The sequence below is a fragment of the Macrobrachium nipponense genome, chromosome 21 (assembly GCF_015104395.2).
Source record: "Macrobrachium nipponense isolate FS-2020 chromosome 21, ASM1510439v2, whole genome shotgun sequence".
In the NCBI taxonomy this organism is placed as follows: domain Eukaryota; kingdom Metazoa; phylum Arthropoda; class Malacostraca; order Decapoda; family Palaemonidae; genus Macrobrachium; species Macrobrachium nipponense.
In genome coordinates, this window is record NC_087212.1 from 61,901,730 (window position 1) to 61,927,618 (window position 25,889).

The following is a 25,889-nucleotide window of genomic DNA, read 5'->3' on the forward strand; positions in this document are numbered from 1 at the left end:
GCTCTAGGACGAAGCGTACGGATATCGTCACTACCATCAGTCTCGTATGCCCTCCTGATCACCTCACGCAGCCAGAAAGAAAGCGTGTTCTTGGATACTTCTTTCTTGGTCACCCCGGTGCTAACGAAGAGGCATCGACATTCAGACCTGAGGTGTCAAGTTCTCTTCAGATAGTGCCGTAGTGCCCCTCACAGGACAAAGCAGCATCTCATCTGAATCAATGTTGGTGAAGTCCATTAGGGAAGGAATTGTGAAAGACTCGAACCTGTCGTCATGGATCGACGATTTCTGAGTCTTAGCAACGAAGTTCGGGACGAAATCGAGCGACACAGATCCCCATCCCCTGGAATATTTCACATCGAAGGACAGACCATGAAGTTCCCCTACTCTCTTCGCCGATGCCAGGGCCAGCAAGAAGAGGGTCTTGAGGGTCAGATCCCTGTCTGACGACTCTCGGAGTGGCTCGAAGGGTCTTCGAGTCAAACTCCTAAGGACGAGAGTCACGTCCCACCCCAAGGGCCTGAGTTCCCTGGGCGGGCAAGACCTTTCGAAGCTCCTCATAAGCAAAGAGATCTCGAACGAGTTCGAGATGTCCAATCCCCTCAGCTTTAGGACAAGTGCCAGGGCAGCTCTATATCCTTTGACTGTGGGGACTGAGAGGAGCTTTTCTCAGCGAAGAAAAACGAGGAAATCCGCTACTTGCTGAAGAGTGGCTCTGAGAGGAGATAGACCCCGTCTACGACACCAACCACAGAAGACGGCCCACTTCCCCTGGTACACAACTGCAAAGGACTGTCTGACATTTCCAGCCATCTCTGTTGCTGCGCTACGAGAAAAACCACTCGTTCGCAAGAGATGGTGGATAACAGCCAGCCGTGAAGATGTAGAGACTGGACTGCTCGGTAGTACCGTTCTACGTGTGGCTGGGTGAGAAGGTTGTGCCAATGGAGAATCGCTCTTGGTGCTTCCGCAAGCAGAGCCAGCAGGTCCAGATACCAAATGGCCTTGGGCCATTTGGGAGCCACCAGGATTATCCTGAGATTCGGGGTGGCCAGCACTCGGCTGATCACCTTGCGAATCAGGCTGAACGGGGGAAAGGCGTAGGAGAAGAGGTTATCCCACAGGTGTTGAAGAGTGTCCTCTGCAGCTGCCCATGGGTCCGGCACGGCTGAAAAGAAAACCTGGAGTTTTCTGTTGTGCAGGGTGGCGAACAGATCCACGACTGGACGCCCCCACAGGTCGAAGAGCCTTTCCACCACGTCCTGGTGTAGAGACCATTCGGTCCCTATCACCTGATCCCGACGGCTGAGCATGTCTGCTACTACATTCCTCTTGCCTGGAATGTAGCGGGCTGACAGCTCTATCGAGTGAGCCGCGGCCCACTCGTGCACCTGCCGTGTCAACTGGTGCAATGGGAGAGACACTAGGCCCCCGTTTCTTTACGTAAGCCACTGCCGTGGTGTTGTCGCACATCAACACCACTGAGTGTCCCATCAAGCGGTCCTGGAACTCTTGGAGAGCGAGGAACGCTGCCTGGAGTTCCAGGACATTGATGTGAAGGTGCTTGTCGTGATGGTCCCACACTCCTGCAGTCAGCAACTCCTCCAGGTGTGTGCCCCATCCCTCGTTTGATGCGTCTGAGAACAGCAGCATCTCCAGGGGGGGAGTGCGTAGGGGCACTCCTCTTAAGAGGTTCCTGTCGTCCAGCCACAAGGCTAGGTCCTGCCTTACTTCCTGCGTGAGGGAGACGGGGAAGTATGGTGGATCCCTTGCCTGTGACCAACTCTCCTTTAGTCTCCACTGAAGAGACCGCAGGTGAAGACGCCCGTGAGGGACTAACTTCTCGAGTGATGACAGGTGGCTGATCACGACTTGCCATTACTGAGCTGCCTGTTCCTGCCGAGAAAGGAACCGGTTGGCTGCCTCCCTGAATCTGCTGATCTGCGAGTCTGCGGGGAAGACTCGCCCTGCTACCGTGTCGATCAGCTTACCCAGGTACTTCATCCTCTGCTTGGGTTCGAGATCGGACTTCTCGAAGTTCACCACGATCCCCAGATCGCGGCAGAACTCCAGTAGTGATCCCTGTCCTGCAGCAACTGCGAGCGGGAGCTCGCCAGGACTAACCAATCGTCGAGATACCTCATAAGACGTATCCTGGACAAGTGGGCCCAAGCAGACACCAGAGTGAACTCGTGTGAACTCCTGTGGGGCGGTTGAGAGACAGAAGCAAAGTGCCCTGAATTGGTACACCGTCCCGTCGAGGATGAAGCGGAGGTACTTTCTGGAGGATTGATGGATGGGTATCTGGAAATACGCATCCTTCAAATCCCCTGAAAGCATGAAATCGTTCTCCCTGATGGAGTCCAGCACGGAACGTGCCGTCTCCATCTTGAACTGAGTCTGGCAAACAAATCGGTTCAAAGGAGAGAGATCTATCACCGGGCGCCAGCCCCCGTAGACTTCTCCACCAGGAAAAGGCGACTGTAGAAGCCCGGTGATTGATCCGTGATGATCTCCACAGCTCGTTTGTTCAGCATGGTCTTGATCTCCTGTCTTAGAGCTACATCCTTTGATGATCCCGGGACGTATGTTTGCAGATGGACCGGTTTGGAGGTGAGGGGTGGCCGAGAGTCGAAGGGTAGTAGATATCCCTCCCGAAGGACGCCTACTATCCAGTTCTCGGCACCGTAGCACTGCCATGTTGCCCAATGGCTAGCCAGGCACCCAGCCACTTCCGGCAGCAGGTGAGGGGGAATCGCCGTCCTAGCGTTTCCCACCTTTCTTCGACTTCTTCCCTACCCCCCCTCGTGAGAAGGAGGACTGGGAGGAGGGCTGATGACGACCTCCTCTTGCAGAAGTAGAAACGAGAGTCTTTCCTCGGGGCTTCGACAGGGCAACCGTCTTAGCAGCCGAGGAAGCGCTAGCCAAACTCTTAGGCTTGGCCGCAGTTCAAGGCTGCCCAGAAGCCTTCGAAACTGCCTGGTGTACCAGGCGGTCACTGTCATCAGTGCGCCGCCTTTCCACCGCAGCGTCCACCATCTCTCCTGGGAAGAGAGAGGAGGAACTCTGTACAGGTCCGTTCCTTAGTGCAAGTGCCGCCTCTCGCCCAGCCGCCCTGGATACTTGGGTAAGGACTGCATCCCTACAGTGAAGTACCAGGTTGGCCCACAGGTTTGCCGTCTGATGGGCGAGGAAGGAGATGGCCCTCCCCCCAGACTGACACAGTCTCCTGAAAGCCGCATCATCCTCAAGAAACGTATCCCCCGAGTTTGCTGCGACCTTAGACACTGTGAGGGACCACAGGTCTAACCAGGAGACGGCCTGGAAAGCCGCCATAGCGGTGGATTCCAGGCCCAGTGCCTCTTGCTGCGAGAACCAGAGGTTCTCCGACAGGAGCTGCTGCAGAGACACACCCGGAGTTAGCCTGGCTAACTCTGGGTTCACCTGTTTGGGCGGCATTGGATCCTCAGATGGCACATAAAAACGCCGCTGTCGCAGTAGAGGAAGAGGAGGAAGTAGCTTGTTCGACCTGCCAGACTTCAGCGAGCCATATTGTCCGGAGACGAGAGACTCGACCTGGTCCAAAACAGAGTCGGCAAGCTCTGATCGTGGCAAACCCACTGTCGTTCTGGGCTCCTTCTTAGGACCCCAGAACAACTCGAGCTGGGACGTGGGCTCGGATGGTGGGAGCGGCGATCCTGCCCGAGATCGCTGTGCTGACGAATCAGCGCAATAACCTCGGCAAAGTTCCTCTGAATCTCGGGAGTGATTGCATCTTGTGGAGTAGGACCGTCAAGTCCCTCGAACAAGAGCACATCCCGAGATCCTCCCCCTTCAGGAGGGGGAACGGCGACAGACCCCTCTCGGTCTCCTCCTGTCACTTGCACGTACGACCTGGTTGATCCCAAGACCGTACCTGGCACGTACGGCGTCGTGACGGAATTGTGTGGGGCGCGCCCCTCAAGATGACTCCTCGGTGTCTCGCCCTTCCCGGTGTAACCCGAGGAAGTTGAAGGCACGGGAGAGGCAGACCTGACGCTCCCCCCTCGCTCACTGGCAGAAACAGTGTGCTTGGAGGGCTGCAGGCGATCTCCACCCGCGGTGGGGATCAAGCTGCAGGCCTGGTCGTGCCGTTCCCTTGGGGAGAACGGCTGGACCGAGAACAGCGGCCCCGATCTCGAGCGTCAGAGGAACTGCTGCTGGTCGCCCTAACCGATCGGTCCCCATGGGAGCGGCGGTCAGGAGACCTGCAGAGACCACTGTCGCGGTAAGACCGGTGCGTGTCCTCGCGGCGCGTCGAACCACTGGCGCCAGCGATCAGGGGGACCTCTTCCCAGCCTCAGCCTGTGGCTGGTCTGGGACCGTCACGTCAACCCAGGTGACCGGCTGGTCGCTACAAGAGCAAGAGCTGGCCTGGTGAGTCGCCTGAGCGGCTCTCACCAGCCTTCTGCTCCGTGCTGTGAATCTGGCGCCGAGCGGGCTCTGGCGTCTGGTTCTTGGCTGCATGGCCACCGGTAGGTGACCGTACACTCGGTACCTCTCGCGAACGAGAGGCCGAGACCGGTGTTGGCCGGTACCCCCTCTGGTCCCCGTCTTCTTCTTCCTTGCGGAAGGAGAGACGGGCCCCGCTCCTGAGGAGGCAGCTTTCTTCTTCCGCGGCTGGGTAGCCTTGGAAGTCGAAGGGGAAGAGGCGGCTGCAGACGACTAAGAAGACGATGAAGACGACAACGACACCTTCCTCCTCTTCATCTTCTTCTTTGTCAGCTTCCTCAGGACAGAGGCAAGTTCTACCATCCAGGGCGGAGCCGGGGCTGCTGTTGCCGAAGCAACAGGGCCCCGACGCACATGTCCGGACAGACCAACGTCTGGGGCAGCAACACCGCGAACAGGGATGACGTCAGCAGGCATGGACACATCGGGAACAGCAGGAACAGCAGGAGCGGCAGAAACAGTCAGTACAGTGTCGGCAGGTACGGCAGGTGGCACAGGTAACACAGGAGGCAGGGCAGCGGCCAGCGACATCCTGGGCACTGGCGGCAGGTCCAGGGGCGAGCTCTTGGGGCAGCAGAAGTCTGGTCGCGGCAGCACGGCAAACCTGGGCGGCCGCAGCACAGACCCCCTCAGTATGGCGATCGGTCCCCTCGCTTCACATCGGCCTGTAGGTGAGACAGACACCACGTGCGGCGAGTACACTAGGTGAGGAAGGGTGGCGTACCCTGGAGTAGACAGGGTGGTAGTAGTTGTGGTCACCGTTCCATGGGTGACTGCACCTGACCCCGCCAGATGATGAAGCAGCCCCTGGATACTCAGCACGCCCTGCAGTCCTAAAGACGCCCACACCTGACCAAGCTCATCCCTCACGGCAGAAGCACCTGTGGAAGCAACAGTCGGGTAAGTAGGAGGGGTTCCCCCTCGTGCAGGCTGAATTATCCTATTGAAAGATAGGGCAGTCTTTAATTTTATGAGCAAGAGCTCCAACTGCCTAGTCCAGAAAGCTAGTAACTTCCAGGACCTTAAAAATCTGCTTAATTAAATTGTCCAGCTCTGAAGTGGCAAAAAGGATTTTTGCAGAATTGAAGGTCAATCTATGAGAGAAATCTATCACACCAGAGAAGTCCCCCTTGGCTCCCAAGGAAGGAGCTCCTCCAGTAACATATGACAAGTACCTCCTCTGGGTCAAACTGGCTGGAGGAAAGCTAAATGAAGCTTTACCCTATTCTCTCTTGCTTGAAAGCCAAATGTCGATTTCACATAAAGCCTTCTTAGCTGATGACAAAAGCACATCTCAGGGAGTCGTTCATCAGATATCTTGTTATTCATAAGATATGTTGACACTGGTGAAGCCAGAGCTGCAGGAGAGAAGTAGTTAGGAAACGTTGCCAATCAATAAGTCAGAAGAGAAGCGTAGGCAGTAGGAGGCTTGACTTGATCCACTTCCTCTTCTACATCTGAAGACACAGGAGACAAGTCCGGATGCAGATTAGGCACATAAGGAATCTTCTTAAACAACCCTAAAATATCCGACTTCTGTTGAAAGTCTGGTTCCCAACCATAGGAGCCTGAAGAATGGGAGCAGTGACTTGAATCAAAATTCCTGTGGCATGAGTATGAGGAGCCAGTAACGAAGGAGCGCCAGTGGGCGCTGACGATAAACCTAGCTTGGTGGTCGATGGACGTTCGGGAGACAATCCGAGTGGAGGGGCTAAGCTCTTGTGCACAACCTGGTGCTCTGGCACCAATGGGCACTCTTTGAGCTCTGTGAGTGCTCAGGCGCTGGTGAGCATTCATATACTTCCTTACAAACTGGCATTGAAAGGCTATTACACACCAAAGACCACTCTGTCTCAAATGGGCGCTCATCGGCTCGAGAAGGACCTAGAGAAAAGGGATGATTCAGTATGTATTGGGCACTCAGGTGCCAATGGGCACTTATTCATTCTCTTAAAAGGAGCAAACTCCAGGGCCCCAGATCCCAGATAGGCACTCAATTGAAGACATGTACTTGGAAGAGGAAGAGCGCTTGTAAGCAGGCAAAGATTTTGGGATAGACTACTTTAGATGTGTATCAGCAACCCCTTAGACCTATTGGTGTGGTTAAACAAGGTGTTATTATTTAAATGTACACAATATACAAATAAAGGGTTTGCACTGATCTCCAAACAAATTTGTAATCTTTCCAAAAATTATCATTGCTATAAAGTTTTACACACTTTCTTTCCATTTCTCAATTTATCACAGTTCTTTGTTAACCAAAAAAGCCATTACTATTACATCTAACTACTGAAAAAACATTAGATCAATTAGAAAACCTTTTTATGGGGATCTGTGCGTGACTGGAGGATTCGTGTGCAACCTTCAACACTGGCCAATATAAAGTAGAGAAGACCCACACCAACAACACGATGAAGAATCATACCAAGCCGGGGTCTGAAACACAAGTAAAGTGTTTTTTCTATTTGAAATGCAGTCTTGTATTTAAAAAATTTAAATAAAGATACATGATAAATCTATTTTTATTACTTTTGAAAACTGCCTAACACTAAAATACTCTTTAAAATCCATATTCTTTAAACAGAATACAACATATCACTTTCCAAAATACAGCACCTGTCCTTGCAAGGAGTCTGAAGCATAAAAGATGAACAAGAAAATCATTATAGATAATTACAATAACTTTTCTTTTCTATTCAAGAGAGAGAGAGGATTAAAAATAATCCAAAAGTTATGCATATACCTATTAAACAATAATGAGTTGTAGAAGTTTTACTTAAAACTTTCTCTACTTTTCTGCATGGCAAATATTTCATAAAATAAGAGTGAATTAATAGTATGATATATATAGTATGCCTTGAGCTAAATGGTTATTTAGTACATACTAAGATGTGGCTCACAAGGCTAAGAGTTCTAGTCTGACTGGGCAAAGCCTTGTTCACAGCAGTGTGCATCATCTCAATATACTATTTACTGAATTATGAAAAATACAGTATGGAATCTCTAAGATATGAAGCAAAACATTGATTTTTCAAGTGATGAAGTAAATGACAAAAGAGTTTGATGAATATAAATGTCCAGTCTTTGCAAGTGAATTTCTTATAATGTGAAAAGAAAGGAACATCAAATTATATATCACAATGGAACATGGGTTGATCAGAATTATCGTATTGGCAAATGCTTGAGACGTGAGCTCTTCTAAAGTGACAGGCTATAAACAGCCAACAGGAACATGTGGATGCCTCATTGTTTGATATTCAAGATCAAAGGATGTTTTGAGCCAAATGCAAAACTCATGTTTCATGTATATATATGAAAAAGAAAGAAAAAGATATATATATATATATATATATATATATATATATATATATATATATATATATATATATATATATATATTATAAATAAAAGTTTTTTGCCACGAAGGAAAAAAATGAAAAAGCGAGATAGCCAAGTACTTTCGGTCCTGTTCGGACCCTTTACTGAGGCAAACTGATTTCACAGAGAACAACATAGTCAAAAGAAGGCTTAATATACAAACTGACACTAAAAGATTAGCCATAAGGGCAATTTTCACTCTACAGAAAACAGGAGCCGCCTGAGGCTAGCCACACCTTGAAGGATACACGCAGTAAACAAGTGATTCTTCCAGAAAACAGTACATTTTGAAAAAACACGGGAGCATATACAATTTAATATGAATTTTTACAAAAATTTTCCCCCAAAAAATTATTATTAATGAAAAGACGAAAGAAAATATAAATATATATATATCGAGCAAGAGAAAGACGGAGAGAGTATACAGTAATACTTTGGGTTACGAACCGATTAGTATACGAATTTTTTAACTTACGAAGTGACGACCTCATTCTGGAATACGAATTTCGCTTGGAATACGAATGGCGCGAATTTCCATCATGGGAGGCCGCCTGATTTGTTTAGCATCGGATGAGCGTGGATATCTGCGAACGCATTTTTGTTTTCGGGCCAAACTTTTAACGCCTGCTTTGTTTACATCGGATGAGCGTGGGATCTGCGGAACGCAGTTTTTTTCGGCCAAAACTTAACGAGGGTCACGTGACTTCCTCCTACGCATCCCTTGACCCTTTTTAAACCATAACTCTTTCAATATCTCGCTGGCGGTAAGATTGAACGCATCTGTCCGTGATACGCTCTCAAATTTGCTTAGTGATTTGCGCACGTGTTGTGTTTCCGTAATAGTGCTTATACATTACTATTACCCAAATACTAAAGACAATGGCTCCCAAGATGACGAAGGCAAGCAGCAAGAAGGAAAGCATAAGAAAGAAGGAGATGATTACAGTCGAAATGGAGAAGGAAATTATCCAAATGCATGATAAAGGCGAGTGCGTGAAAGACATTGCAGCATTCTTCAAGCGGTCACAATCAAACGATCTGCACTATTTTGAAGACAAAGGAAGAAATTAAAAGCCAGTAAAGAAGGCATCAAAAGGTGTCACAGTATTGACGAAACAACGGCCTTATATTCTCGACGATGTAGAAAATTTGTCTCATAGAAAAATATTTTTTCAAAATTGTGAAAGACAACATAGTGTTGCGTAAGCGTAAAATTAGTGATCGTAGTGAACGGTGCTCTCTAGAGAAAGAACCAGAAAGTCTTCCAGAAGTGTTCACGGAGGGAGATTTCCCCCCAAGCCCTAACCCTCTCCTCCTCACCCTTCCCCTCCTCCCGTCTCCGTCAAGCCAGCAGCCACCACTCGCCAAAGGTAAAGTTCAGGTTTTGTAACTGTGCATGCATATTAAATCTAGTGTTTATATTTAATTTCATTCTTCAATTTTATAATTTTATGTAATTCCTACACGAATTTTCAACCTTAGTGAACAAAAATAAATGGAAAAATATGAATTGAAATGGTTATTCATGGTCGGGTGGAACGCATTATTTGCTTTTTATAACATTCTTATGGGAAAATCCATTTTGGTTACAATTTTTTAGGTACAAGCAGGTTCTGGAACGGATTAAATTCGTAACCCAAGGTATTACTGTATATCAAACCAGAGAGAGAGAGAGAGAGAGAGAGAGAGAGAGGAGAGAGAGGAGAGAGAGAGAGAGAGAGATAATAACTATATACATGTGGGACTAATTTATTAGTTGTTCATTTATTTTAAGGTCCTTCATAAACATCTTAAAAATATATGGGTCCAAATGGTACATTCCCAGACTAAGATTTACGTTGTTTTTATTAGTGATTTGCATAATTGCCGATTCCAGTAAATTTCTTGAAACATAATCATTATATATACTATAATATCGTATATATATATTATATGAATAATATATTATTAATTTATAAATATATATATATATCTATATATATAATATATATATATATATCTCTTGGGGTGGGTGGGCATCTATTATATCTATATATATAGTCTAATATATATATCTATATCTATATATATATCTATATATGATATATATATCTATATATATATATAGATATATTTATATATATATATAATGTATATTATATATATATATATATATATATATATATATATATATATATATATATATATATATATACAGGCGGCCCTCGGTTAGCGGCAGGGGTTCCGTTCCTGGCCACCGACACCAAGCGATTTTCGACGCTGAGCGATTTTAAAGCCTACGGCCGCCGCACACCTTCTTTCGAAACTCTAGACCAGTCAAAGGCGCCGTAAATCCCAACAACGGCGCAATAAGTAAATTATATTTATGCAGTATAGTACCTAATAGAATTTACTGTACAGTTCATGTGGGTGTCTAGAGTATGTAAAGATATAATAAAGTTTATACAGTGTAACAGTAGCTGTAGTGTTCAGGTTACGATCATTAGTCTTACGATAGTTCGATTTTATGAGAGATCAAATTACAATGGCCTAACTTTATCCATCTTCTAGTTACATAAGTTCAATAACAGCAAAAGAGAATGATGAAAGTATGGTTTTAACGTTATACTCGTTGCGTGAAGGTGTACAGCCATGAACAACCGAACGAGAAACTACTTCATTTTTTTTCTAAGTACAACCGAACTGGATAACATCTGTTTGGCTTGTATTTCGATCATCGTACTACAGTGCAACATTACCGTATTTGTTATAAATGGCGTTATGTATAGAATAGAACTGAGATATCTTAATGTAATAACTTTATTCGCTATAGATCAGAGATCAATATAGATTAAAGATCAATCGGGAAATATACCGTTAAATTTAAACATAGTTATAACTGAAGCTGAGAAAACTGTTCAAGCTGCTAATGACTATTATCGTACATCGGCAACAAGGATAAAACTGCAGTAAACGTCTGCCATCACACACAACTGTAGATAAAATTGGGATGAAAATCATTTTAATCAAAACTACTGTGCTTGAAAGAACACATTTTACTGTTGGTTTCACGCCGATATAAGATAAATAACGTAAAGTTCGTATTACGATGATATAAAGGATTACTTATTGCAAACGGAATCACGTAATTTTTTACGCAATAAACATGCCGCCAACGTAATCTGTTAACGAAAAAAATAGTAGTTCACATTCACAACAAGACATATTCAATAAATATTTCCACCTAAAAACACGCTGTATAGGAAAAATAACTTTGTCTCATATAAGTCAAGTATATAGAGATTCGTTTATGCTAACTAAAAGCAAGAGCATTCGCTCAGAATTGCGTTATGGTGAAACAGACTCGTATTCAAACCACAACATTGGCCGCTCCGTGGAATACGGGCTTAAGTTTGCCGTAGTATTTTAAAATACAAAAATATGAGAATACATACAATATTCTTGGATACAGTGAAATAATGTATAACTTTTTAAAGGATTTATGGAAAAGATGCATAATTAATAAAATAAAACAATGCATTTTTCGGAACTGGCGGACAAGAACGAACATGAAAAACCATCCCCTGACAACGTGGAGCGTAGTTACAAAGGCTGCCTTAATTTGTATCTTATTTCTGTACAAAAATGAAAATACCTTTACGCAATATATCTTCATACACATTTTAAATACATAAAAGCCATAAACATTTGAAAAATCGACACATCGATTGCTAAATTTGCACACTTTTTTTTTTTTTTTTTTTTTTTTTTTTTTTTTTTACTCGATATTTTCGGAAGAGCGGCAGACGGCGGAATACAAGAACGAACTTGAAATAAACATTGTAGTCGATAACTTGAAGGGGAGTTTCAAAAGCGGCCTTTTTATCATATTTCTGCACAGAAATAAAAATACCCTATTTGTAATACATTTTCATAAACATTTTAAACATAAAAGCATAAACATTTATAAAATCGACACATCGATCGCTAATTTGCACTTTTTTTAAATCTATATTTTCGGAAGAGCGGTGGCATGCGGCTTCTTACAAGACAAAGGATCGGGCAGCGGCCCGGCTTACAAGTTTAAAGAGATGAAAAAACATCGTATTTTGATAACGTGAAGGGTAGTTTCAAAAGCTGCCTTTGTATCATATTTCTGTACAGAAATAAAAATGCCTTTCACGTAATACATTTTCATACACATTTTAAACAAAAGCATGAACAATTATGAATCGACACATCCATTGCTAAATTTGCACTTATGTAACTCGATATTTTCGGCATAGAACGGCGTCAGAGGCTTATATTTTACCCTAATACCTACGTAATAACTCCATAAAATTTGTTAATATAATTTGCATAACCTTTATGGTCTGAACAGCATTTCTACATATGTATGAACTCGTTAGACAATGGCGCTAGCGGCGTTGTTAACTGAAATTTGTGCCGTAAAGATACCTTTAAAATGCCTTATTTTTTTAATGAATATTTTTGACGACCGCCGTAAAACCGATTCGCCGTTGAGTGATTGCGCCGTTAACCGCGGGCAGCCTGTATATACATATTATTATATATTGCTACTTTCAAAATGCATGTTTCCCCTCTTTGAAATGTCATGTAAGAGTATGCAACATTTTTTCAGATTCCTAGATAGCTTAGAATAGGATATTTTAAAATGTGTGTTCAGATTTCGCATTACGTCTTGTAAAAGAATATATATGTAACATAAAAAGAGAGAGATCTTTGTCTTTTGGAAACTACGAATGTTTAACTTTTATGTCGACACTGTAGATTAGAGAGTCTGCGAGATCCGTTTGCTTCCCTACTCTGTCAGCGCGTTTGATAGCGAGAGAGTCGAGTCCTTGCATTGTTGTCAAAACATGTCAATTTTAATTTGTCGCCCAGCCTCCGTTTCGGTCGGGTATGTGTCTTTCTTTTTTTTTTTTTTTTTTAACAGACTCATCTTGGACGTGTATATCTTTGTCAAGTCCCATGTGGGTACTGCACATTATGTATGTAAGATTGCATCAGATTTCAGAACTTTCTGGAAGCTTTCATACCAAGAACGTATTTGTCATCTGCCTAGCCCAGTTTCCATGAAGGAAGAGATTTCATTCTATCTTAAGACCTCGAGGCAGTTAGATCTCCCTCTCTCTCTCTTGCTCTCTCTCTCTCTCACTCGACATCGAGATTATATTAACGTAACGTAAATTTGGTCACTCGTAACTTGTGAGAATTTAATATTTGATATTTCTTAGAGTTTATTTAGTAGTATTTAGTTTCTTTTGTGGAATCTGAACAGACATTATTTCGTAACGGCGCCTGGTTTTTTTTGTGAAAGTGTAATATACAAGCTGCAGCAAAAGAGAAAGAAAGAAGTTGGTATACCCAAAAGGTAAAGTGTGTTATATTATTATTAGTTGCAACTAATAATGGATAGGGAGTGTGTTTAACTAATAACGAATAGGAATTGTGTTTAACTAATAATTGATAGGAATGGTGTTCAACTAATAACTAATAATTGTTTTGGTAAAAACTGTTGGTTATAGTGGTTTTGAGTGAAAACATTTACACTTTTACACATTGCGTATTTTATGTTTGTGTCTGTTCCATTGTTTGTGCACTTATTCATTTTCTTATTGAAGTGTCTTTTTTATTTTATATTTTCATTTGCATTCATAATTTAATTGACTTGGTTATTTTCATTGCTTTATCATTGCACATTTAATTAAATTTAACACTTGTGAATTGATTTGCATTTACTTAGAATTCTTTTCAAATTTTATTGTTGTTTAGCACTTGTGAATTAATTTCAAATTTTCAATTATTGCCTAACACTTTTGAATTTCAATTAAATTAATTTTCTTGAATTTTGTGATAAATTAATTTTGATTTAATTTTATTTCATTTGATTCAAGAATTAATTAAACTTTACTTTGTTTTCAAGTAACAGTAATTTTCCCTGATATTGTGAATTTCACTTATAAATTTTGAATTTGATAATAAATTTTTGTATTTAAAATTTTTATAAGTGTTTTAATTATTACACCAGTATAATTATATTTGATTATGACTATATTGATGATAGGTAGAGACATAGAGTGGTAATTGATTTGCTTTCCTTCAAGTAACTTGAAGTGACTTAGAACCAGGGAAGTACTTAGACTTCTGAAATCAGGGAAATGCTTAGAGTTTTGAAAGTTGTTGATGGAGTGATTGCCCTTTGATTAATTTAATTACTTACAAGATTACCTCACACCTGTTTTGATGAACTTAGTCTGATTTTCTGCAATACTGGTAAGTGTTAAGGGATCACTGTTGCCTTTAGAGTATTCAGTCGTTTAAACGTGTTATGAGGGTTCAGGTGTCTGGCTTTTGTGAGGTAATAATTGATAAATGGTAACCAGATACTTGGCACTTCGTAACAATATACAGTGGACCCCCCGTATTCGCGTTCTCCAGATTCGCGGACTCACACATTCACGGATTTCTCTGGGGAACGTTTCCCTGCATTATTCGCGGAAAATTCGCGCATTCGCGGTATTTTTCTATGATAAATATCCACAAATTCCTGGTTTTTTTGATGAATTTCATCATAAAATGCACTTTTTGTGATAAAACTATTAAAAAACCAAGTATGAACATTTTTAGTGGGTTTTTCTTGAGTTTTAACTAACAATATAGGCTGTTTTTAGCATTTTCATAGGGGTTCCAAACATTCGCGGATTCCAACTATTCACGGGGGTGTCTGGTACGCATCCCCCGCGAATACGGGGGACCACTGTATATACATACAGTAGGGTCTCTCTGATAGGAGCTTTTGGGTCATAAGTCTTATGGTGTTGTTGTTCAAAGGTGTAAGCTGGAGTAAACTGGGACCGGAGAATGTGAACAGGTGGGTAGATTGTACATTTAAGTTCAAAAGGAAAGATTAGGCTAGGAAAATATTCAAACTGGTAGCAGAGTGTGGTTGATCAAAGATAGAAGGATCAGGCAGTGAACAAAGGGAGATTAGATAGAGAAGGGAATGTCTGAGATTTAGCAGGATACAAGAAGAGTACGAAGGATGGAGAGGTCAAGTCGAAGATTGGCTATTGCTGTTTGGAGAAGATGCAAAATACCTGGCGATAGAGATAAGAATGAGCTTAAAATGACAAATTTTCTAGGACAATTTGTATTTTTCATAGCTACAAACTTTCAGTCTTAACAATAGGATAATTTCTAGCGACTAGCTGAGATTGTTATTGTTATTTTTTGCATTGTCGAAATATGGTGGATGTCCAATGTATGGGAAGCATAAGGTTGATTTTAGAAGATATCTATTGATGTATTTGTGTTGTGATGTCAAGGGATGTGACGTCATAGAAATCAAGATGGCAGCGGCGTCGGGTGAAGGTAAACTATAACAAAGTGGAGAAGGAGACACATGCAAGGGTTGTTTTGGTTGGTAGGTGACAGCTCTCTGTCTGATAGGAGTTTTTGGGTCATAAGCCTAGTTGTGGTGTTGACTGTACATTTGTGTTCAAAAGGAAAGATTAGGCTAGGAAAATATCAAAAAATACAATATACATAGCATTTTTTTGTGCAAAAATATACTCACTTTACAATACCAAACCCTAGGGATACAATGATGACCAACATACGGGCCAAAGTTCTCTTGGCACACGATACAAGTTCAGCAAAAATGATAAGTCCAGGCACACTGTAACCTCGTTGATTAATGCTGCTATATTCAGCAGTGAAAACTGCTTTCTCCAACATACCTGAAAATTTGTCCATCTTTTACAAATATTCCATAAAAAAGACAAACATCATAACAACAGTCAAGTTGAAAAAATAAAAACATGGTTCCCAAAGACTGATGCATAATTAAAATATTTCTTATGAAACAAAATTAGTTTTTTAATACATATTTTAAATGTCCCCAGACTCTGCATACTACTAACATCTAACAAGAAAAAAAATGGTAACTGCACATCTACCACTTGAACTTCATGTACCTATGAATTACCTCTTACTTTCTGTCAAAAAAGCTGTTGTTGAAAAATGAAATGCTTCAGAATGCATTTTACACTTAGAATCAATAAATGAGTAAATAATCCTAATTAAGCTACAAAACAGTGAATGTGTGTTTGCTAATGATTTTGTGTATTGTTCTCCTTCTTGCATGAGCACAGAGTACATTAATCCTTATTTGACTGTACTATTAGGTCTAAAAAAACAATTAGTTGAAACTTGTATTTTTCCTAACTATACAAACCACAGGTTCTTTAACAATTGGAAGGTACTTAGCGGCAGCTGAACTGGTTGTAAGCTTCGAACAAGGGGGTTCGGTAGTTAACTACTTGTCCGACAGTTAGCGGTACGCTCAACTGCGAGGCAAGGAGTCACTTTGCTTTACGCCCAGGAAAAGCAGAGTGAGGGGTGGCATGAGGTGGGACTATAAGTAAAGGACCTCAGGTTTGTATAGTTAGGAAAAATACAATTTTCAACAAATTGTTATTTGTTCCGATACGTAATACAAACCTTCGGTCCTTTAACAATAGGAAGACTCACTTATTGGTGGGTGGAATCTGAGTCTTATGAACAGACTGGTGTTCGTCCTACCTTGGATTCCCTCCCTGGTCGTAAGAGCTGCCCAGCTGATCGGGGTGTACACCGCAGGAACAGTGGTCAGACTTCTGGACCAAATTTATAAGAGGGAGGCGAGCGTACCTCTTATAAATAGCAAAAAGCAAGAACTAGTTCCTACTTCAAGAGCCAAGGTAAAGTTATGGGTTTGTCTCTTGTTGGGTTCCACTCTCCCCCTTGTTGGGGAGTGGTGGATAAACACTTCTATCCCTACTGAAAGGGATAGAATGGGGCTCGGTTGTGTAGCTTACCTGCATCGGCCTCTTGTTCAGCGTAGTGACGACCGCGGCCCTCTGCCCACAGGTAGAGGAGAAGGATGAAGAGCAGCTACTCACACTCTCTTTCACTCGTCCATTCATGCAGTCACACAAGGATGCGATGCTGTTCTGTCCGCTCGGGTGCTGGGTAGACTACACAACTTGTTGAGCAGCCACCACGGGTCCCAAGGAAAAAGTGTCCAAGGACCTGTGGGTGATATCCCGAAGGTAGAATGAAGTGAAGGTGGTCTGGTTGGCCCAAACCCCTGCCTTCAGAACCTGCGCCACGGAGACTCCTGATCAACTCACGCAGCCAGAAAGAAAGTGTGTTCTTGGAAACTTATTTCTTGGTAACCCCGGTGCTAACGAAGAGGCGTCGACACTCGGGCCTGAGATGCCGAGTTCTCTTCAGATAGGGCCGTAGCACCCTCACAGGACAAAGCAGCATCTCATACGCATCATTATTGGTGAAATCCTTCAGGGAGGGAATTGTGAAGACCTCGAACCGGTCGTCAGGGACCGAAGGATTCTGAGTCTTTGCTACGAAGTTCGGGATGAAATCGAGCATCCCATTGAAGGAAAGACCATGAAGTTCGCCTACTCTCTTCGCCGATGACAGGGCCAGCAAGAAGAGGGTCTTGAGGGACAGATCCCTGTCTGACAACTCTTGGAGTGGCTCAAAGGGTCTACGAGTCAAACTCCTAAAGATGAGAGTCACATCACACCCTGGGGGCCTGAGTTCCCTGGGTGGGCAAGACCTCTCGAAGCTCCTCATCAGGAGGGAGATCTCAAAAGTAGAGGAGATATCCACACCTCGTAGTTTAAGGACTAAGGCCAGGGCGGCTCTGTAGCCTTTAAGTGCAGAGACGGAGAGGAGCTTCTCTCGGCGAAGGAAGACAAGGAAATTCGCTCCCTGCTGAAGAGTGGCTCTGAGAGGAGATTGATTGATTTATTAATTCTTACTGGCGTCGCAACGACGAGGTTATTGACGCCGTATCATTAAAAGGAATTGCAAAGGAAAAAGTCAATTAAAATGCTATAAATATGTTTATATAAATCTGTCAGAGAACTACAGAGAACCCAAAAACACACAAAATACCTATCTCACCTACACACCTATTTCAAATTAATTGTAAACAAAAAATACAAGCAACATAGGCACCCCGCAAACTTCCAAATTCTACAGAGTTCTGTCAAAATAAATAGATATTAAAAGTACTAAAACATTATATATGGTAATAGATATATCAATTGGAGGTAAATTTTATGTACATAAAAATTTCCTGATCTAAAAAGACTTAAAAGCAAATGATATACACTGACACATACTAACACATACACAAACTCAAACATCTTGACCAAACTAACCTAAATTTTTTCAAGAAGACCTGCTTCTCGAAGGTAACTAAAAAGCTTATCCTCATTAAAATCTCTGCCTATAATGGCATCTAGTTTAAGATCCATTCTTCCAACTACGTTAAAATGACGGTTCCTTGCTGATATTAAGCTGGGGCATTCTACTATTAAATGTTTTACTGTGAGGGGAACAAGACAATCCTCACAAAATGGTTCAGGGTCATTGTTCATTAAAAACCCATGAGTAATCCGTGTGTGGCCGATCCGTAACCTACATAATGCAGTCTCTTTCCGACGGTCTTCTAACATATAAAGCCAGGGGTTGATTACATCAGTGAGTTCTCTCATTTTATTATTACTCTCTATTGTCCAATAGAATTGCCAAACTGATTCTACAGTCTTTTTAATTTCAGGAATGTAGTCTGAACAGGGAATTGCTATACTTTTTGGATTTTTTGATGTACCTAACTTAGCCAATTCATCAGCTCGTTCATTTCCAACAATACCAACATGTGAAGGAACCCAGCAGAGGTTAACTACCTTCTGTTTTTGTTTTAATAAAAACAACCACTCTGTTATTTCCAGTACCACAGGGTGTACTGGATTAAAGATGCCAAAGCTTCCAAGGCACTCTTGGAATCACTAAAAATGGTAAAATTATCTCCTTCTAAAGTTACAATTTTCTTTAGGGCTGTTAAAATGCTAAAAAGTTCAGCAGTAAAAATAGAAGCACAACTTGGTAATGCACCACTAACACTACTGTCAGGGTATACCACTCCAAACCCAACGCCTGCACTGGATTTGGAGCCATCGGTAAAGAATTGCCTTGAGTTATCATGTTTTTCAGCATGGAAAAGGAATTTCTGCTTAAGAATATCACCTGAACAGTCTGCCTTGCAACCAGAAAACCATTTACAATATTTCACAGAGGGCAACTTCCATGGAGGGAATCTTGAAAATTTTGCTGGAATTACTTTTCCTTTTTTTTATTACATTGAGCTCCTCTAATGCATATTTTACCCTGTATCCAAAAGGCTTTGGATATGAAGCATATTTTTCATAAATACAAAAATTGCCTTTAAAAACAGTATTGTAAGCTAAGGACTCAGGAGTTCTCTGTATGCGGTACCAATATTTCAACAGGGTAAATTTTCTTATCAGATCTAAGGGCAGTTCACCTGCATCCACTAATAAACTAGATATTGGAGAGGATCTAAAGGCTCCTGTTGCAATTCTAATTCCCCCATGATGAACTGCATTCAAAGTATCTAATCTCCTTGTCGTAGCTGATGAGTAGATTTCTGACCCATATGCCAATTTTGAAGCAACTATTGCTTTATAAACATGTAACAAGTGCTTTCTATCAGCCCCCCAATTTGTATGACCTAAGACTTTTAAAACATCTAAGGCCTTCATGCATTTGACTTTGAGGCTCCTGAGATGAGCTTCCCATGTCAACCTGCTGTCAAAGATGAGGCCTAAAAACTTTGTTTCCTGTACACATGCGAGTCTCTGTCCATTTAAAAACAGATCTGGGTCTGGATGAACCCCTCTGATACGGCAAAAATGCATAACAACTGTTTTGGCAGAGGAAAATTTAAAACCATGCTCAGCTGCCCAACTGTTAACTTTATTTATTACCAACTGGAGTTTTCGCTCTGCAACAGACATTTTAGATGCAGCACACGAAATAGATAAATCATCAACGAACATTGTTGACATTACATCTTTTGGAATTTTTGAGGCTATCCCATTTATGGCTAAGGCAAACAGAGTGACACTTAACACACTTCCCTGTGGTACTCCTTCCTCTTGTTCTTTCAAATTAGACAGAGTACTACCTACTCTGACTTTAAAATAACGGTTTTTAAAAACACTTTAATAAAAAGTGGTAGTTCTCCACGCAGACCAATTTCATGCAAGACTTTCATAATTCCATGCCTCCAGGTAGTATCATACGCCTTTTCTAGGTCAAAGAAAACCGCCACATAATGCTGCTTGGAAGCAAATGCCTGACAAATTGCATTCTCCAAACGTATCAATACATCTGTGCAAGAATGCATACGGCGAAAGCCACACTGAGATGATGATATAATCTTCTTTGATTCTAAAAACCATACCAACCTAAAATTTACCATTTTTTCCATAAGTTTACAAAAACAGGAAGTTAAAGCTATTGGTCTATAGCTTGTAGGGACAGATGAATCTGTCCCTGGCTTAACAAAGGGTAAAACTGTTGCTATTTCCCAAACACTAGGGTAGCCACTCTCCTTAAAAATTCTATTAATAATACTTAAAATAAAAAATTTAGTTTCCTTTGAAGTATTCTTGATCATTTCATATAAAATTTCATCAGGTCCAGGTGCAGTGTTTTTACTGTTACCAAGAGCAAATAAAAATTCCTCCATGGTAAAAGGCATATTATATGATTCAGATTTAAAAGAGGTAAAATCAATTGTTTCAGACTCTGCTAACACTCTCTCCCTGTAGAATGGAGAATTTTCATCCCTACTTGATATCATTGCAAAATGTTCAGCAAAAACATTGCTTACAGCCTTTGAGTCTGTTATAAAGTCACCGTTTACTTTTAAAACTGGAAGGGGACTAGGATTGTACTTTCCTGCTATTTTCTTAATAACTGTCCAGATCTTGCTCATAGGTGTTTTCCAGGTAATTGTTGATATAAAAAGTGCCCATGATTCTCGTCTCGCATGCTTTATTTGCCATCTGAATTTGGCTCGAGCCTTTTTAAAGGAGATCAAGTAGCATTCACAGCGATGTCTTCTGTACCTAGTATAAGCTGCTCTCATGGCTTTATGTCTTATTTTGCATTGAACATTCCACCATGGAACAGGCTCGCCGATGCAATTTTCCGCTGGTTTTTGGGATTGCCTTTTCTGCTGCAAACGTAAAAATCATTGTTAAATAGAACACTGCTTCTCCTATTGTTGGCATATGTTTTGCATCTAGTTCAGTATAACTGAGTTCCTCGAAAAGGGGCCAATTTGCTTTATTGGTACACCACCTAGGCATTCTGTATACTGGCTCATATTTCTCAGTTCTGATGACAATTGGAAAATGATCACTGCCGTATAGATCTTCCACCAATACCTCCCAGTTGAAGTCAATGAATGTATCAGAACTGGTGATAGATAAGTCAATACATGAAAATGCACCAGTCTGAATGTGAAAATGGGTGGGTTTTTCAGTATTTAAAAGGGTCATATCTGAATTTTCTATTGATGATAAGATAAGGTTTCCTCTTTGATTTGTTAAAATGTCACCCCAAAGTTCATGTCGACCATTAAAGTCTCCCAATATCAGAAATGGTCGGGGTAGCTGTTCATACAAGTGTGTTAACTGTCGTTCAAGTATTGGGTTATTAGGAGGGAGATACAATGAACAAATTGTGTAAGTCTTTTTAAGTGAATTTTGACAGCTACAGCTTGTAATTGAGTTGCAACTGTATTTTGAGTGAGCAATATCTCGTCTTACAAGAAGAGCACTTCCACCCGAATTTCCCTGTATAGGGAATTGGGAGTGGAATGCAAAAAACTCTTTAGGAGTAAGCATTTTGTTGTTGCTTAGCATAGTCTCTTGTAGTGCTAAGCATACTGGATTATAAGTATTAATCAAACATAGTAGCTCTTCATATTTGGCGCGAAGTCCCTGGCAGTTCCATTGTAGTATAGCAGAGAAAGTACCTATTTTCTAGAGGATGATCCCCTGTCCAAGATCGTTTTATTAGGTTTTTTCTTCGAAGATGACATCTGAGTTTTGTGACGGACTTTTGGTACAGTTCCAGATGTCGAAGGAGTACTTAGAGGGTCATTTGAATGTACCAAGTGATCACTTATGATGGTATTTGAAACAGCAGTATCTTTAGTATTATCTTCAACCCTTGCAGTATCTGGTTTATCATTTTCAGCTAGTCTAATTTTATTGTCTAAACCAAGCTGAACTGAGTTTAACATTTTGTTTGCCTTAGGTTCTACATTTGTTGCTGCTGTGTTGTATGATAAGATAGTGGGATACGACTCATTATTTTCCATTAATTCCGATGTTCTATGAGGGTCAGCTGAACCACAGGATGGTGAAGGTTTACTCATTTTTTGTTTTGAATCAACTTTTTCTACGGATGTATTTCCTTTCTCAAGGTGCTTGACTTTTGATTCAGGCATTGTTACAGACTCTTCACTTAAAGCCCTCTTGTTGACAATTTTCCCAGCATCCATTTTTTCTTCTTTATCTTCATTACACTTTTTGAGATTCAATTTCTTTTGTCTTTCCTCATTTCCTTTTACTGCATCTACAAATGACTTCTGGGTGTTGAATTTCTGCAAAGTCTTTTGTCTTGCTTCTTTAAAGGTAATGCGCTCTTGAGTCTTGATACAAAGTGTTTCTTTTTCAATGAGATATTTGATACATGATTTATGTGCTGCATTATGGTCTCCCCCACAATTAGGGCAGCATGGAGTAAGTTCACAATTCCCATGCTCTTTTCTTCCACAGTTAAAGCATATGGCTGGTTCATTCCTTTCTTTTTTCCTACATGTTGTTATCAAATGGCCAAACATTTGGCAATGGAAACATCTTCTGGGAGCGGGAATATACTGTCTAACTGGCAGGTGAAGCCATGCAGCTTTCAGAAATTTAGGGAGTCTCAAACAATCAAAGGTGAGTATCAGAGTAGGTGTTGGGATGTAATATTCCCAATACTTTTTTCTTGATTCGTCTCACATCTACCACCTTTTGATCAGCAAATTCTTTCCGGAGAGTGTCCTCAGAATAATGTAGGAGTTCAGTACTATACACTACTCCTTTAGACTGATTCATTGTTTTGTGAGGAGTGCATTTTGCTGTGCTTCCTTCTACAGCACTAATAGACAGTAATTTTCTACTTTCATCTGGTGATGAAACTTCCACAAGTAAGCTTCCTTCACCTTGAGAGGCTATCTTTGGTTCTCTGCCAATGCATTTTACAATATCTCTATGGACATCAAATATATTCAGTTCTTTTATGCTTTTGTCGAGATCAAGAGAAAGGTATTTATTATAAGTCTCAGGTTCTTGAGATCCAAGTAAAATTCCAATATCAGGATTAGCATTCTTATTTCTATTATTAAATCTGCTATTCTTTCCTCTGTTCTGAACTACATAAGGGCTTGTAGTAACAATCAAAGAATCTTTGATGTTTTCATTGGAGGAGGTTGGGGATGGCAAAGGGAGGTCCTTATCCAAGCCTAAGGTTGTCAACTGTGCCAAAGAGTCGGGGGATCCAGGGGACAATGTACTAGACATATTATCCATGTTAGTTTGAAGGAAAAAAAAAAAAAAAAAAGGGGGGGGGGAATATACACACACACACACACACAACAACTGCTTGGGAAGACCAACAAGGTATCGCGGACTAGACAGGGTCCGACATTCTCCACCAATGGCACACGTAGAAGTTGCTTCCCCACGGTCTGCCCCATACCCTACCCTTTCGGGATAGCACCAATATGCTTGCAGTGGCCCAGGTATAAGCCAATCTGCCTGCTGGGAGTTCTACCCCCACTAATGGGGACAGACTCCCCACTCCAAACATATTGGTGGGCTTCCGGACAAAAGCCAGGAGTCCCATCCCAAAAAACCAGCCCCCCCTGGATTCCGATGGGCTGATCCCTGGAGATGGTTCCGCCCTTAAGATAACAATGGGAAAATCCCATCACCATCTCTTGGGTCCAAACCGTATTGGGTGGCGACTCACCACCACAACTACCACAATTAGCTTCGAATGCAAACCCCCTCCAAACCACGAACCCCTCCCAGACTCACCCAAGCAGAAAAATTTTTTGAAAGTGGAAATGTCCACGCAAATTAATGTCAAAAGTTTTGAGAGGAGAGAGACCCCGTCCACGACACCAACCACAGAAGACGGACCACTTCCCCTGGTAGACAGCTGCAGAGGGGGGGAGGGGGGGGGGTTGTGCCAATGGGGAATTTCTCTCGGCGCTTCGGCAAGCAGAGCCAGCAGGTCCACATACCAATTGGCCCGAGGTCGTTTGGGCCCCACCACGATCATCCGAAGGTTTGCAGTGATCAGCGCCCTGCTGATCACTTTGCAAATCAGACAGAATGGGGGAAAGGTGTAGACGAAGAGGTTGTCCCACGGATGCTGAAGAGCGTCCTCTGCGGCTGCCCATGGGTCTGGCACAACTGAGTAGAAAACCTGGAGTTTTCTGTTGTGCCGGGTGGCAAACAGATCCACGACTGGGGGCCCCCACAGGTTGAAGAGCCTTTCCGTTACGTCTGGATAAACAGACCATTCGGTTCCTATCACCTGATCCCGATGACTGAGCTTGTCGGCTACCACAATCCTCTTGCCTGGAATGTAGCGAGCCGACAACTCTATTGAGTGTGCCGCGGCACACTCTGGGAGAGCGAGGAACAACGCTGCCTTGAGCTTCAGGACGTTGATGTGAAGGTGCTTGTCGCGATGGTCCCATACACCTGCAGTCAGCAACTCCTCCAGGTGTGCGCACCATCCCTCGGTCGATCCGTCCAAGAAGAGCAGCATCTCCCGGGGAGGGGAGGGGGGGGGAGGGGAGGACACGGGGAAGAAGGGAGGGTCCCTTGCCTGTGACCAACACTCCTTTAGTCTCCACTGAAGAGACCGCAGGTGAAGACGCCGGTGAGGGACTAACTTCTCGAGAGACGACAGGTGGCCGATCACGACCTGCCACTGCTGAACCGGTTGCTCCTGTAGACAGGAACTGTCTTACTGCCTCCCTGAACCTGCTGATCCGCGAATCTGCAGGGAAGACTCGCCCTGCTACCGTGTCGATCAGCATGCCCAGGTACTTTATCCTCTGCTTGGGTTCGGGCTCTGACTTCTTTTAATTCACAACGATTCCCAGATCGCGGCAGAATTCGAGGAGTCGATCTCTGTCCTGCAGCAACTGCGAGCAGGAGCTCGCCTGGACTAACCTCACCAATCGTCGAGATACCTCAAGAGACGTATCCCTACCGAGTGGGCCCAAGCCAACACCAGCGTGAACACTCGCGTGAACACCTGGGGGGCAGTTGAGAGACCGAAACAAAGTGCCCTGAATTGGTACACCGTCCCGTCGAGGATGAAGCGGAGGTACTTCCTGGAGGATTGATGGACAGGTATCTGGAAATACGCGTCCTTCAGATCCACAGAAAGCATGAAGTCGTTCTCCCTGATGGAATCGAGTAATGAATGTGCTGTTTCCATCGTGAACCGAGTCTGGCGAACGAATCGGTTCAAGGGAGAGAGATCTATCACTGGGCACCTGCCCCCCCAGGACTTCTCCACTAGGAAGAGGCGGCTGCAGAAGCCAGGCGACTGATCCTGTACGATCTCCACAGCACGTTTGCTCAGCATGGCTTCTACTTCCTGCCGAAGCATCACGTCTTTGGTCGAGCCAGGAACGTAGGTTTGCAGATGGACCAGGTTGGAGGTGAGGGGTGGCCAAGACTGGAAGGGTAGTAAATATCCCTCCCGAAGGACGTTTACTATCAAGCTCTCCGCACCGTAGCGCTGCCATGTTGCCCAATGGCTTGCCAGGCACCCCCCCACTTCTGGCAGCAGGTGAGGGGAATGCCGTCCCTAGCGTTTCCCACCTCTCTTCGAGTTCTTCTTCTCAGCTCCCCCTCGTGAGAAGGAGGGCTGGGAGGAGGGTTGGTGACGGTCGCTACTTGAAGAAGTTGAAGGCAGAGTCTTATCTCTGGGCTTTGACGATGTGATCGTCTTGGCCGCAGAGGAAGCGCTAACCAAACTCTTGGGCT

The 25,889-nt window shown here is 43.0% G+C and overlaps 1 protein-coding gene across 1 annotated transcript in view; it reads right to left on the minus strand.

Annotated features, from left to right (window-relative positions):
- The window catches only part of LOC135197498 (transmembrane protein 87A-like), a 212,774-nt gene that overhangs the window by 70,802 nt on the left and 116,083 nt on the right, over positions 1-25,889 (minus strand). The window contains exons 7-8 of the mRNA XM_064224561.1: positions 15,449-15,611; positions 6,810-6,927 (exon numbers count right to left, since the gene is read on the minus strand). Of these exons, the coding sequence (XP_064080631.1) occupies positions 6,810-6,927; positions 15,449-15,611 (281 nt within the window). The remainder of the gene's footprint in view (positions 1-6,809; positions 6,928-15,448; positions 15,612-25,889) is intronic.